Consider the following 13,188-nt stretch of genomic DNA (forward strand, 5'->3'; position numbering starts at 1 on the left):
CTCTTATAAGTTATATCAAAGCCTGTGAAGGATGGTACTGCTGCAGAGTGAAGATTTTTATTTTCACCCTGAGGGTGAAGGCAAACATTGGAGAGCCTAATAAGGACCCTTCTCCGCACCTGCTTAGCTCCGGCAGGACCCGGCCCTGCATACAGTGTATGTTTTTGGAGGGGACGCAAAATTCGTAGAAACATGAATAGCTTTAGTTGTATCCAGCGTTTGCAATCACCAATTTGCTGGTTCCTAGCACCATAAACAGTGCTGCCAAGTATTTCCATGTAACGTCTTATCAGTAAGTCATGACTTTTCAACCAACTGCCTGTTACTTTATGGAACTTTCATTTTTTTCGTAACATTGTAAGTGTAGGTTAAAAAAAATCCCAGCACGAGTAGTGGTATTGAAGTAAAAGCCAGTACTGGCTGAAGGTGTCACACATTACATGAGAAATGGGCGGTTATGACTGAAGTGATTCCTTTTGGATAGGAGCCACATAATTAATATTTTTTCTAGTGCTTCAAACAGGGATAAATAGCATGAAAAGTTGGAAAGCTATACAAACTCAGATACGAATAATCCTGTTAGTTGTCGCTCAACAAGCGTAAATCAGAAACGTGTTGTGAGGACCTTGTCATTTAGGTAAAATAGCGTAATCACAACAAAAGACTGTCAAATACTGCTCCCCTTACCACCTATAAACAATCACCTCACCAATTCATAGATCAAACTATGCCCAAACCGCCCTACCCCTCTGGGACTCCTAGGCGCAAAACCCTCTGTAGCATTTGTAATTGCATTTCACATTCTGTCTGTCATCTATCTGAATGCTATCACATGTGCTATGCCACTGTTTAGTAGAAGCATAGTGTACACTCTTTTAACATTAACAAAATCAGGCAGGGAAAAATTTGGAGACTGACAAAAACGATGTCCTTTTTATACGTATGCAATATTACTTTCTCTTCAATTTTCTTTATTTGCGCTTTTTTTTTATTGTGCTTGTGAACTCGGCAACCAAGTACTTCAACAGTATACACTTTAGCTGTCATTATGAGTCCGGTGGACTGGTATTTCCGTGAGCAGTTATAGGATATTGCCACAGCCGATTCTGTGGCCACCATGTATGTGTACCTCAAGTGTTAAAATGCAGCCCTTGAAACCACTAGGGTTACGGGACAGTCAGAGGGCACAGATGTGTACAGTATGTAACTGAGATAGCGCTTGCTTGTACTACTACTACCCCGAACTACTGTCTATGACCCTCATCATATGTCAGTCATGATAGGGCTCTTCAATAATGCCTCTCGGGCTCTCATAGTGCCAAAGTTTCCGCTCAAGGCGCTTCCTCCGAAGCAGACAGATGCCCTCATTTGTAAGTGGCAGCACTACCTTTATATGCAACACGTGATGCCACGAAATTAATATTTATACTCGGTATAGTAATAGGTGCATTTTTTACCGGTGCTTAATTTGTACAGCCTGCATACATCTTTGTGAGCCCAGCGATTTCTAGGAGGAAATAATAAAGGCTGGCTCATATGCAGGCCAGGGTGTGAGCACTGTGCAGGTGTGACGTCGTGCTGTAATTGGTGGTGGTGGCGGTGCATTGTGCATGGGAGCAATCTTAGGCTGTGCCAGCAACACTTTTGATCCCCTAAGTTCTCTGTCTCTAGTGCTGCGCAACAGCTCTGATGTTATGTAATTTTTAAGTGTGTTATGCTGCAGGTGTTATTTATTTGTAATGCTATGTTTTGGTCTATTATGTTTTTAATGGTGGACAGGCCGGGCCTAATGGCACTATGGATACAGTAGTTTTAGAAAACTTATTGTGAAAAATACTAAGCTAATGCTAAAAACTTAGCTGGGATGTTTTATATCAGAAGTTGCAACACTTCTGATTTATGTTTACGAAATATACCTTGAGATACTATTTTATACTAGTATATGTACTCCGCTCAGGAATGTTTTCACTGATGGCTGCTGTAGGTGAAAATAATGAACAAGCTATGCCATGGCAAAGCCAATTGGTTCGGCCTTTCAAACCATGCAATTTTGATCAATATATTTATTTTTGAAAAAAAAAATGGAAAACTATAGAGTATATGACATAAAAGACTATCCCAGAAGGGTCGGCATTGAAATGCACTTCTTTTCAGGCGGATGAGCACGTGTTTAGGGCTCAGGCCAAACACGTGCAAAACTGTGCCACCCAGCCAATGGATTGAGTGGGCAGACCCATTGCCCCATGCTATTGTGTGTGGAAACAAAATATGAATAACAGTTGAACAGATCAATAAATGAAGGGTGCTGGCAAAGACTCATACAGGTCGCGCCTTTGGGGCCTTATAAATGTTTAGCCATGCAACACTTGCTGTTGCACCAAGGATATTGTTCATGTTTTTCCGAGAGAGAGATCAGAGTTTTGTTTAATGGAAGTTTTGACTCATGGAAAGGTAGCACAGAAGGTTAATGTGCCTGCTGCAAAGAACATGTACCTGATGCAGAGCACAAAATGCAGTAAATAGGTCAGTGGGTCACTGCATTTGTCATAGGAATCATTTTGTCACTTGCCCGTAAGTAAAAATCCTAACATACAACAGTGAGCTATTGAAAACTGCAAGGTAAAAATTGTACAGACGTGCTGAATTTAGATACAAAAAGTAAATATGTTGAATGGTGATAGTTTGTGACCTGTTTAGTTGGTTCTTTTGTTGTTTGCAGTTTAAATCAAAAAAGTTGTTTGTTTTGTTGTTTGCAGTTTAAATAAAAACAATCTCTGAGGTTCTCAGCATTGTATCTTGAAGTCTGTTATAAAGCTCTGTAGTTATACTGAATAAGCAGCTACCTATGTTATATGACAGCTCTTTAATAATGTAATACCTGCACTTTCACAATTGCTTTATTAACCTTCCTGCTTTCTCAAATTTGCTTGAAAATGCACTATTTTTCCACTATTTTTTCAAAATTTTCTCGGGGGGAATTCCCCCCGAACCCTCCTTAGGGGGTTCGGGCTCGCTCGCGACCGCTCGCTCGCTACAGCGCAGTATGATTATCACTTTCTGCCTCACCACTTTCAAATCTCACCAGCCGCCACTGGTCCTCTAATTTCTTTAACAAACAGTTCAGAAAGTTCGACCCCTTTTGTTATTTCAGTAGCGGCATATAAAAACATATCAGCAGTAACCCATAATCTCTTTTGAACTTTTTGCAGTTGGTTTTCATCAAAACGTGATTATTTAAGACTTATTCATAATTGATTTGTTCAAAGCCACATGAGGATGCTAGAGATCTTAATAGCGAAACATATTCTACAATCATCTTATCAATGCCTTTTTTTCCATAACACATGAACATTTGTTTAGAGGCACATCGATAAACATCAATATCTCTTGGTCATTCTAATGAAGGTAAATTCCTAATTTTTTTTTTTTAAACCAAATCTGCTTCACCAATGCCGTAATAAAGATCATTTTCTTTCTGCTGAACATGTGTCACCTTCTAATACCTCCACTTGGACAAGAAACATAGCTTCCCTCATTCTCAAAACACTGGATGCTCACCAGGAAGGTAAGAAAGACAGTGGGGGTGTAATACTTGAAATTCTAAATTGTTATTATCTATTAAAGCAATAATGTATGTACATTAGATACCATTGTCTAACGGATGAAATAAATAGTCACTGCTATCAGGAACTTGTAAAATATATAGTTTTCTCAAATAAGCTTGGTCGAGATAGCAAATCATCCAGTAGAGTTTTACCTAAAACTTCATGTAGTATGCAGATGTGCAATAAAGTAAAGGTTCATAACTTTTGATTACAACAAAAAGTTTTTAATATTGAATTAACTTCTACTGTAGCAGAATGCTGTGCTGTTGACCATTAATCACACACAAAATGAAATGGCGGCACATTACTGGCATGAATTACGCAATAAGCACATCCCATAGAAAGTTCCAATCCAAATGGGCGGACTCATCAATATGATCAGAACAAAAAGAACAGTTGCACTCCCATAAGTATAGGAACAGGTGAGCAAGTGCGCACTCCCATCACTATTTTAAGATTCACTAACTTTGCAACAGACAAATAAAGGAAGAGGCCAACCAGCAATTCCAAAGTGAATAGACACGAGGTGTGGAGAAACCTTGTTCAGTAAGTAGTAATTGCTCAAATAGGGCACCTCTGTCATTTTTCACAATTGTTGTCAGTGTATGAGTGTAAGAAAAAGGACAGTCCCCTAGACTCCAGTTCCAAAATGAAACTTTAATAAGAGAAGATAGTGAGCACAGAACCAGATGTGCACCACGGTCAGCAGCCAGAACAAACTGACTAACTGCACAGCACTCCAAGCCATTTGGAAAAGGCAGTGAAAGCGCAGGAGCAACAGCACAATTTTGCTCAACAACAGTATGGTTGCTACACCACTCCCATGTTAGTGGCCAAGATCACTTGTTTTGATTGGACAGAAGTTGTGTGCTTCCACAGAAAAAGTGCTTCCCCTCCACAAAGCTGTGATATTTTTGTTTGTTTATGCAGCTGCCCAGCCAGCAGCAGTAGGGCTGCTTGAGCTTTAACTTTCAGGGGCACACACATTGCATTATAATGCAGTTAAAGTGTCTTAGATATAAGATAAGTTACAGTGTTTGTTCTTCTCTGGCAGCAGCACAAATGGGAGGACAGTCTTGAGGAATGTATTGCAGTCCCAGCACAATGTCCTTCAATTATTAACTTTACACTTCACAATGTAGGTTTTTGTTTGAGAACAGTATGACATCCAATGCTACACTAATCTACAAGGATTTTTAGGTGTGGCTTGACAGTGTAGCTGTCGCCTGTTCTTTTGTGATCAGCAAAACAGCAAAAAAAACTATCAGAGTACCACTAAGAGAGGGGCTTAAGGCCCACTGAAACGTTGGTTCCCTTAGTACAGGATTTGATTGGGCCGAATATGGGTGCTTCCACAAAAACAAACTGCTTGTATTGCACTTTTTGGCTTGTGGAAAAGCTTGTACTATATACAGCAGGACTGGTTATGGGGGCAAGACAATGATCATGGATATAGGTGTGGTCAGTTTATTATGACATGTTAAGATAAAGGCACCAGTCCCATCATATTTATTTTTAAACGTATATGTTAAAGACAATTGGCATGTTAGTGTGTATTGTTATCACTCTATATCAAAGCCTACAGACTGGTATTTTGTTACATGGAATCCCACAGATTATTGTAGTAGGCAAGGGCTTTAGTGTTGATTTCCCCAGGTGACAAACTTTGGATAGAGAAGGTTTGCTCTCTGAGAATGTGTTAAGGACAATCAGCTTTTAAGGATGGATTGTTATTACACTGTGCAAAAGCCCATAGTCAGTCATTTTGTTACATGGAATCGTACAGATTACCATAGTGGGAAATGGTCTTGCTGACGGTGATCTACTCAAATGAACCATGTGGCTATTCAATACAACAATCCTTGTTAGGCTTTCTTAGGAGAGATAGTATTTTGTTTTGCCAGCTATAAGTGTGTATAGAGATCTACTTTTATAACTGTATGCCTAATGGTTACATTGTGGAAAGTGTAAATTCAGCTTGAGTCTGCTATGGTGACAAAATCAATGAAAAAGACTATACACGTGATTGTTTTTTATGAAAAGTTACAATAAAGTCAGCAGGCCTAATATGTTGATTGGTTGGGAAATGCATATGTTAAAATCAATTGGCATTTAAGGGTGGATTGTTATTACTACTGAATTAAAGCCTACAGATAGATTTTTTTTGTTACATAGAATCTCACAGATTATCTTTGTAGGTAAGAGTTTGGTCTTGATTACCCCCTCTGCAAACTATAGGCATACAACATTTGCACTATGAGAATCCTTTCTGAAGCCCGGTTAGGAGATATGGTATTTTGCTTTGTAAACTTGAAAAGTTTGCATGCATTTGAAATGTTATGACTATATGCCCGATGGTTGAATTGAGGGAAAGCTTAAGTTCAGTGCAGGAGGCCTTAGTTATGGCAACACGCCAGCTAGAGGTCTGATTGATTCACTAGGAAAAAATATTTCAGATACCATAGGTCTGATCTGTTGATTATGAAAAATTAAAATAAACGCAGTAAACCTGGAATATTGAAGAGCATATATTAAATTCAATAGGAATTTAGGGGGGATTGTTCTATTTTGTTACATGAAATATCACAGAATATGTTTGTAAGGAAGGATTTGGTATTCGTTACTGCCTCTTACAATTCCTAGGGGTAGACAATTTGCACTTTAAAAAATGATGGTAGAATCTCTTCCAAGCTGGCGGCCACTAACTTATAATAAAAAAATCACTAAATAATATATACATTCAAATACATAAATATTTATTCATATAGTTACATAGGGGCTTGGGTCAGCTTTGTTCAAATATTGTTCTGTGTGGGTGTCATTTACACTCTGCTTCCATCCATGACAGCATATTGCATGCGATAATGATTCAATTTACACCACTCACTGTCTCTCTTGACTTATAACAGCATTGTTTGAAAAATCAAATTTGTTCATTCACATGAAAATTAGTGTACTTCAGAGTACTGTTTGGTAGGCCAGTCCTTTAGTTTTAAATATTCTCCTTTTATAGGTCTCCTTTAATTTCCTAGTTTCTCTTTTAATTGTATTGTTTAAGAGGATACTACACCTCTTTAGGCAGTGCTAAATGGTCTCTTGCTTGCCCTTTATTTGATCCGCAGTGGGCTGTGTGTCAAGTGGTAAATTTCTCTAACCCACGTGACCATTATAGAATGCGATTATCCTTAGTGTATCACTGTTTTACCTTTCAAAGATGGGCAAGATGTTGGATATAAATCGGACAGCCATGCTGGTACGTCAAAACAATGATATACTATTTACAATACTTCTACAAGACAGACACCTGCTGAAATGTTTAGTTTTATTATTGCAAGCATACCCCTACTGTGTTTAGATGATAGCAGGTGTTCTTTTTTCTACTTGCATTCTTTTAATCTTGCATAAGTTGTTAAGTTTGTGTATTTATTTTGCAGTTGCGTTAAAGTGGGAATGCAAGAATGAGTCAGTGGATGGATGCAGGAGTGCAAAAATGAGTGATGGGGTGCATGTATGGCGAATGATTGAGGGCCTAAACCCACCAATGACACAAATGGCACTTTTATTCATAAGAGAGGCCTATTGGCATTATCAATGCTTGTTGAAAATGTCATAGGTCTTTTCCCTTTACTTTTCTTCTCTTCTCTTGCTTAGATGTGTAACTGCCAGTGTAAGATTTTGTATGGTTTGGTACAGTGAGTACTTTCCTTCATAGATTAATTATAAAATACAAACTTTTTGCAAAATATAACAGAACAGCAATTGATAAGACAATTGTTTAGCATGTACTTAAAGAGTGATCAAACACATCAGTATGGTTAAAACGCACACTGCTGTGAAATCTAATTACAATGAATGTAGACTGAAGAGCAGTTTGTTGCACTCAACCAGCCATATCTAACATTTGTGTGTCAAACCTATAAAATCAAATTGGACAGTGTGAATGTAGAAAATGTTTAATTTGTGCCGGTGTGGTTACAGGTGGGGTTCATCAATACACTTTTTTTTTAGACTTCTTTTTCATCATCAGATTTGGACCCAGGAAAAGAAAGTAAAAGGAAGAATGGAAGGAACATGGAAGAAAAGAAAGACTTACAAACAATGCCGAAGGGAAATAGAGATGAAAAAGAACCTGCAAAATTGAGATAATGGAGCACGGATTGTAGGGTGCTTCATGAAAGAGACATGAGGTATATGTAAGACTACGCAGTATTGGTTTTTGAAAAATCTTTGGGCCCCGGCATCTATTCTTTTACAAAACAAGCATTGTGCCCAAACCCTCCCTGAGTTACTCCCAGACTACTTCCGCCATAATAATCGCAAACTATTACAATTTAGATTGCAGGTGTTGGAATTTCATACCAGGAGTCGGGTGTCTTTAATGACGCAGAGTTGTTTGGCCCACTGTCCTAACCATTTCTTTCGCCAGAGGAAAGCACAGATGCGGGCATCTTTCATCAGCTCTATGCTGGCTTCTGTGGAGGGCCACTGGTGCGGGTGGGAAACGCACTTTCCTTTGCTGCTCTCCTCTTCATCATAGGATTCATACGAGCTGCTGACTGGTTCTCCATCCTCTGAAAGCAAGATACATTTTAGTTACTTTAGACATATCATAAAGGGGTTCCTTTGGACAACCGACTCTCGTCATCACTTGATGAGCGAGATTGTGATCCCATATGAATCCATATTCCTGCTTCTGTTGCTGTGGCAGCAGTCACAGATAAATACTGGCGGGCGGGTGGAGGGGATGCGGGGGAGGGGATGCGGTGAAGCTTGGGTGGGAAGAGTACGGGGGAGCGCGGACGTAGGTTTTTTTTTGGGATAATCAAGTTTATTGGCATATATAGCAAACAAAACAGATAGAAACAGAATATTTTATACAGTGTTTCAGATTCCATCGACATCAGACAGCAGCACATCAAGCCTAGGAATAGGGACCTCACGGATACAGCATATGTTAAAGGAAGCTTGCATATTAATCAGAACAACAAATTCAGCCATTTGCCCCACATCTTTTTGAACTTCTCAGGACATCCCCTAGCCTCAAGGAGGGGTTCTTCTTGGGCCGCACACCAATCCACCCCTCGTCGCCATTTACGCACAGTAGGGGGTTTAACCTGGGACTAAGCCGCCGCAATGTCTCTTTTAGCCACTGCGATCGCAGTGCCCAAGAAGCATTTGTCTGCTCTGGAGCCGTCAAGACCATCAGAAACTCCCAGGAGACGACGTAAGGGGTCATGGGGAACCAGACATCCCAAAGTCTGCATGAGCTCTGACTCAACCCCCGTCCAGAAGGAAGCTAGAAGAGGACATTGCCAGACCATGTGGTAGAAATTAGCTGGGGTATGGTGACATTTAGTGCTGGCTGTGGAGGGATGCAGCCCTGCCCTGCACAGACGTGCTTGAGTAAGGTGTGCTGTGTGTAAATAATAAAGTTGCACAAGACGTAATTTAGAGGAGGTCATCAGGGTTTTAGGGGCATAAGCGCATCCCGCCAGTCTGCTTCTTCTAAGGGGCCCACCCAACCCTCCAAGTGGGTGCGGCGAGAGTCCACGGTCGCAAGGCCATTGTTCACCAGGGAGCGGTAAATCCATGAAACCCCCCTCCCTTTACCCAAGTCGCCGATCACCACCTGGGCTTCTAGAGGGCTGAATTCACGGGGGTGGCTGGTAGGATGTGGGCATTGAGGGCGTGTCGGAGCTGCAAATATTTATAGAATTGGGAGGAGTGAAGGGAATGACGGTGTTGTAGGTCTGAACAGGTTCTTATGTGATCTCCCACCCAAGGAGTGAAATCCCAATCCGATCCCACTGCCGAAAACCCTGAATATTTGACACCTCATGGAGCCAGGTACTGTTCCACAAAGGCAGGGGCTTAGGGTTTTAACAAGAATAACAAATAAAAAAAAACACTTACCTGGTGCTGCCAGCAGCCTCGCGCTCCTATGCTGCCAGTTAATGGTCCAAGCCGTACCTGGGACAGCATCACGGACTCCCCATCCAATCCCTGCGTTGCTCTCAAGCATGAGAGCTGCGTGGGGATTGGCCTGAGCAGGCTGGATGAACACTAGCTCAGGCTCAGGGAGACTGTGCTGTTTCGCCAACGCGGCTGCGCAATACAGCTGGGTTGGAGAAACCTAATTGCCCATGTCAGTTTGGCCAGCCAAAGACAAGCACATATACCACTCCTCCTCCACCCTCCCATGGCCAGGCCCACCCCACCCTGCACACGCTGGCTCAGCCAGCGGCTGAAAAATAAAATAATAAAATATTGTTTTATTTTTTAGCTGCTCCCTTTGAGCCAGTGAGGTGATGCTCTTCCGCCATTGCGGAGGAGTCCCCGCTGTTCTGTTGCCTTTAATGCCAGCAGCATTGCTGTGCTATCCTGACTCTAGGAAGCTGCCACTTCATGGATGTCTAAATGGCAGGGAGGGCCACTAAGACATGTCTAATTGAAAATAATTAATAGAAAGTGTTGGCTCTTAAATCACCAGTGGCTATTGAATGAGACATAGATGTGTAGGAGAAAGTGATCATGAAGCGTCCACATGGGGAAGGGATGAAAAAAAAAAAAAGAATGGCATTAGTTAGAGTTTGGCGGATGTGGCACACCAGCCAAAGAGTGGCAGATGTCCGGTCTACCTTAACTAGAGTGAGCGGGGCCTCCACCCACTCTGGTCAAGGCTCTATTTGTTTTGACAGTGGATATGTTTCAATTAAAAAATCAAAATAAATGTTTTTTTCATAGACATTTTTCACGCTATTTGTGTAACACTAGAATTTGGGAAACCACAAATGCAGAAAGATGATCTAAAGATGCTTGGCAGGTGGACTGGACATGTGAGAAGACAAGAGGTATATTAAGAAAGCTCCACAGGGGTAAACATTATTTTTGGTCATAAACTTACATTTATGCTTTTCAGCTGAAAATACCTTTGTGAATCGGGCACTTTAGGGTCTATTTGCAAAGTACCTCAGCACTTGTTACGGAGGCCCTAAAGTCTTGGTGGGGGCCCACACTTGTTGCGGACCTCCACACAACAACAAGAAACCGTGAGGCCTCCACCACGACTTTGTGGCTTTAGCAACATTTGCTGTGGCCCTTTTTGAATCAGGCCCTATTGTCTAACCTCTTCATCCTTGGTTACCTACGGTACATGCAGACTCCTCCCTCTGAAGTCTAATTTATTAACTAGTAACCCATAAGCAGTCCCCATTCAGTCAGTGGCAAGCATCTCGGAAAACTCTGCATTGCTATCCAAAGTAACGGCCACTTCGCAAGGTCATATGGGATGTAATACAAAACATCCCAAAGCTCCACTGACTACCCCTGGTGAACATGGTTGTTCATCCACTCAGTCTGATCCCTCTGTAATATCCTGACAGAAACACAAGTGACTTTCGATGCATAGTCCCTGAGTGCCGATGTATTCATTGATGCAGCACCACAGTAAGGAACCGAGATATTGTGCCCGCAAACGATGCCTCACATGCCCTGCCTAGCAAGTAAGGAACTGACGCATCACCTGCTTTTTCAACACTTCACCTACTCTGCACCTCGCCTTTGAATTTTTTATGTATCTAAGGTACTTTGTCCTGATCAAGAACAACCATTGATTTTTAAGAACTACAACTTCATTTAATCTTTTTGAGAATTCATATCTTGACTTGTGTTCATTGGATTTTTGTAGTTTTGGTCTGGTTTTATTCGGCTAAATATAGGCTATTTTTCTAAACTGGTGTGGAGTCCTCTTGTAGTGTTTTCGCTGTGTGTGTGTGTATACATATATATATGTAATATGTGTGTGTATATATACTATTCACTTAAAAAAAACATAGGTTTCAGGGACGTTATAGTTAGAAATTAGCATTTAAAAAAAACCTTAGAAATTAACTGTAAAAAATCATAAGTTTCAGGGACATTTCACTCGTACAAAACCAGAGAAATTCCGCCGTAACGGTTAGTTCAGCTAACTAGAACTCGCGCCCCCGCAATGCACTGCTGATGACGTCACATATTACATCATTCATGACATGGCCAGTGACATCACTGATGACATCTCAAATGACATCACTGATGACATCACTGATCTTGGATAAGCCGGACAGCTCTGTTCCAAGCTACCAAGAGGTTGAACAGGGGTTATTTTAGTTGTGTAACTTACCCTAACTAGAGTGAGGGTCCCTGCTTGGGCAGGGAGCGAACCATTGCCAACTAGAGGGCATTTTCTAACATGCATGCATTTAGGAGAGTAGCTATTAATAATTCAATAGGTGTTGTGGCACCTGTGCAAGGGTGGGAGGCTGCTCAGTACCCATATTATAGATGTATGTTCTACTAATCTGAGGGTATGGAGGGCCATTTCCGTTCCCTGCATGAATGCCTACGGTAATCTTGCTACACCACTGCGTTTTTATGGGGCTCTTTTGTTTGCAGTACACACTGCAGTATTGAATTTGTTGTGAGATAGTATTGGCTTGGTGCATATTTATTGTTAACCGATTATAAACTGGTTTGAAATTGCTTTGTTCGTATGGTTTTACCTGCTGTGGATTTTGGTGATGGTCCGATTGAACTGATTTTGAGGCAGTTCTAGCTGTAGTTGTTTTCAATTGTGGCTTTTATAATGTTCAGCATGCTGCTCAGATTGCAGTGTGTTTAGATTAAAGATGATTTGCATAAAACAAAGTATCTAAGCAGTGTAATAAAAGATGCATGTAATAGCCATCTCAATGTGTCTATTTTATCGTTCTTGGAAGGATGAAAGGCGAAGCATCGCTCTTCTGAATCATCCCTGTGGGTGTAGGTTGCAGAGGTCTATGCAGGTGATGCCTTACACCACTCAGCCACCTACCACGCGTGTGTGTGCTTGCGTGTGCTTGTGTGCAAGCCCACTTTTCTTTAAAATAAAACACTTGCGTGAGAGGCAGTCAAAGTATTAGCGGGAACATTGTTTTTTTCAGCAGCATTCCCAGGAAGAAAAATACATTTATAGTTGCTGTGAGGTCTAACTGTTCAGCGTCTCTTGAAACCAAACGTGTAGATAAGATCTGTCGGGCTCACTTTGTTTGGGGAAACTTCCTATGCGTCAAGCATCACTGGCTGTGTGGAAATACATCACAAACCCTTGACGTATGCCTTCCAAGGAGGAGAAGTTTACATACTGCGGCTTTGGGACGAGTAGAAGGCGCATACCTTTCCATCATCAGAAATGCACACACAAAAACAAAACCAGGTTTGGTAAAAATCCAGATTTCAAGCATAAATGCAGAACGGTGCAAGAAAGGGATTCCAAGATATCTTGAATCAGGGTTAGACAAGGTGGACATAGATAATCTATACTACTATAATAAAGTAAAAACTTTCAGGCTTTGAGGCGGGTAAACTCGGAAACCACAGCGCCAATCTACACACCTGATACACCGTTGAAATCGTCAGGGTGTGTAGATGGTTATAGGCTATATAAATGACAAAATAAAACGTTATTTACAATATTTATATTTTTAAAAAAGTAGTCCCCCCCCAAAGTAGCACCGGCCGTGATGTGCGTGCTCACGTCAGCACGGGGAGGAGAGGCGTCCAAGGA

The 13,188-nt window shown here is 41.2% G+C and overlaps 1 protein-coding gene across 1 annotated transcript in view; it reads right to left on the reverse strand.

Moving 5' to 3' along the window:
- Positions 1-13,188, reverse strand: part of AFAP1L2 (actin filament associated protein 1 like 2) — a 523,453-nt gene that overhangs the window by 129,239 nt on the left and 381,026 nt on the right. Inside the window, exon 6 of the mRNA XM_078643868.1 lies at positions 7,965-8,176. Within this exon, the coding sequence (XP_078499994.1) occupies positions 7,965-8,176 (212 nt within the window). The remainder of the gene's footprint in view (positions 1-7,964; positions 8,177-13,188) is intronic.

Source organism: Lissotriton helveticus, chromosome 5_1 (genome assembly GCF_964261635.1).
Source record: "Lissotriton helveticus chromosome 5_1, aLisHel1.1, whole genome shotgun sequence".
NCBI classification, from domain to species: Eukaryota; Metazoa; Chordata; class Amphibia; order Caudata; family Salamandridae; genus Lissotriton; species Lissotriton helveticus.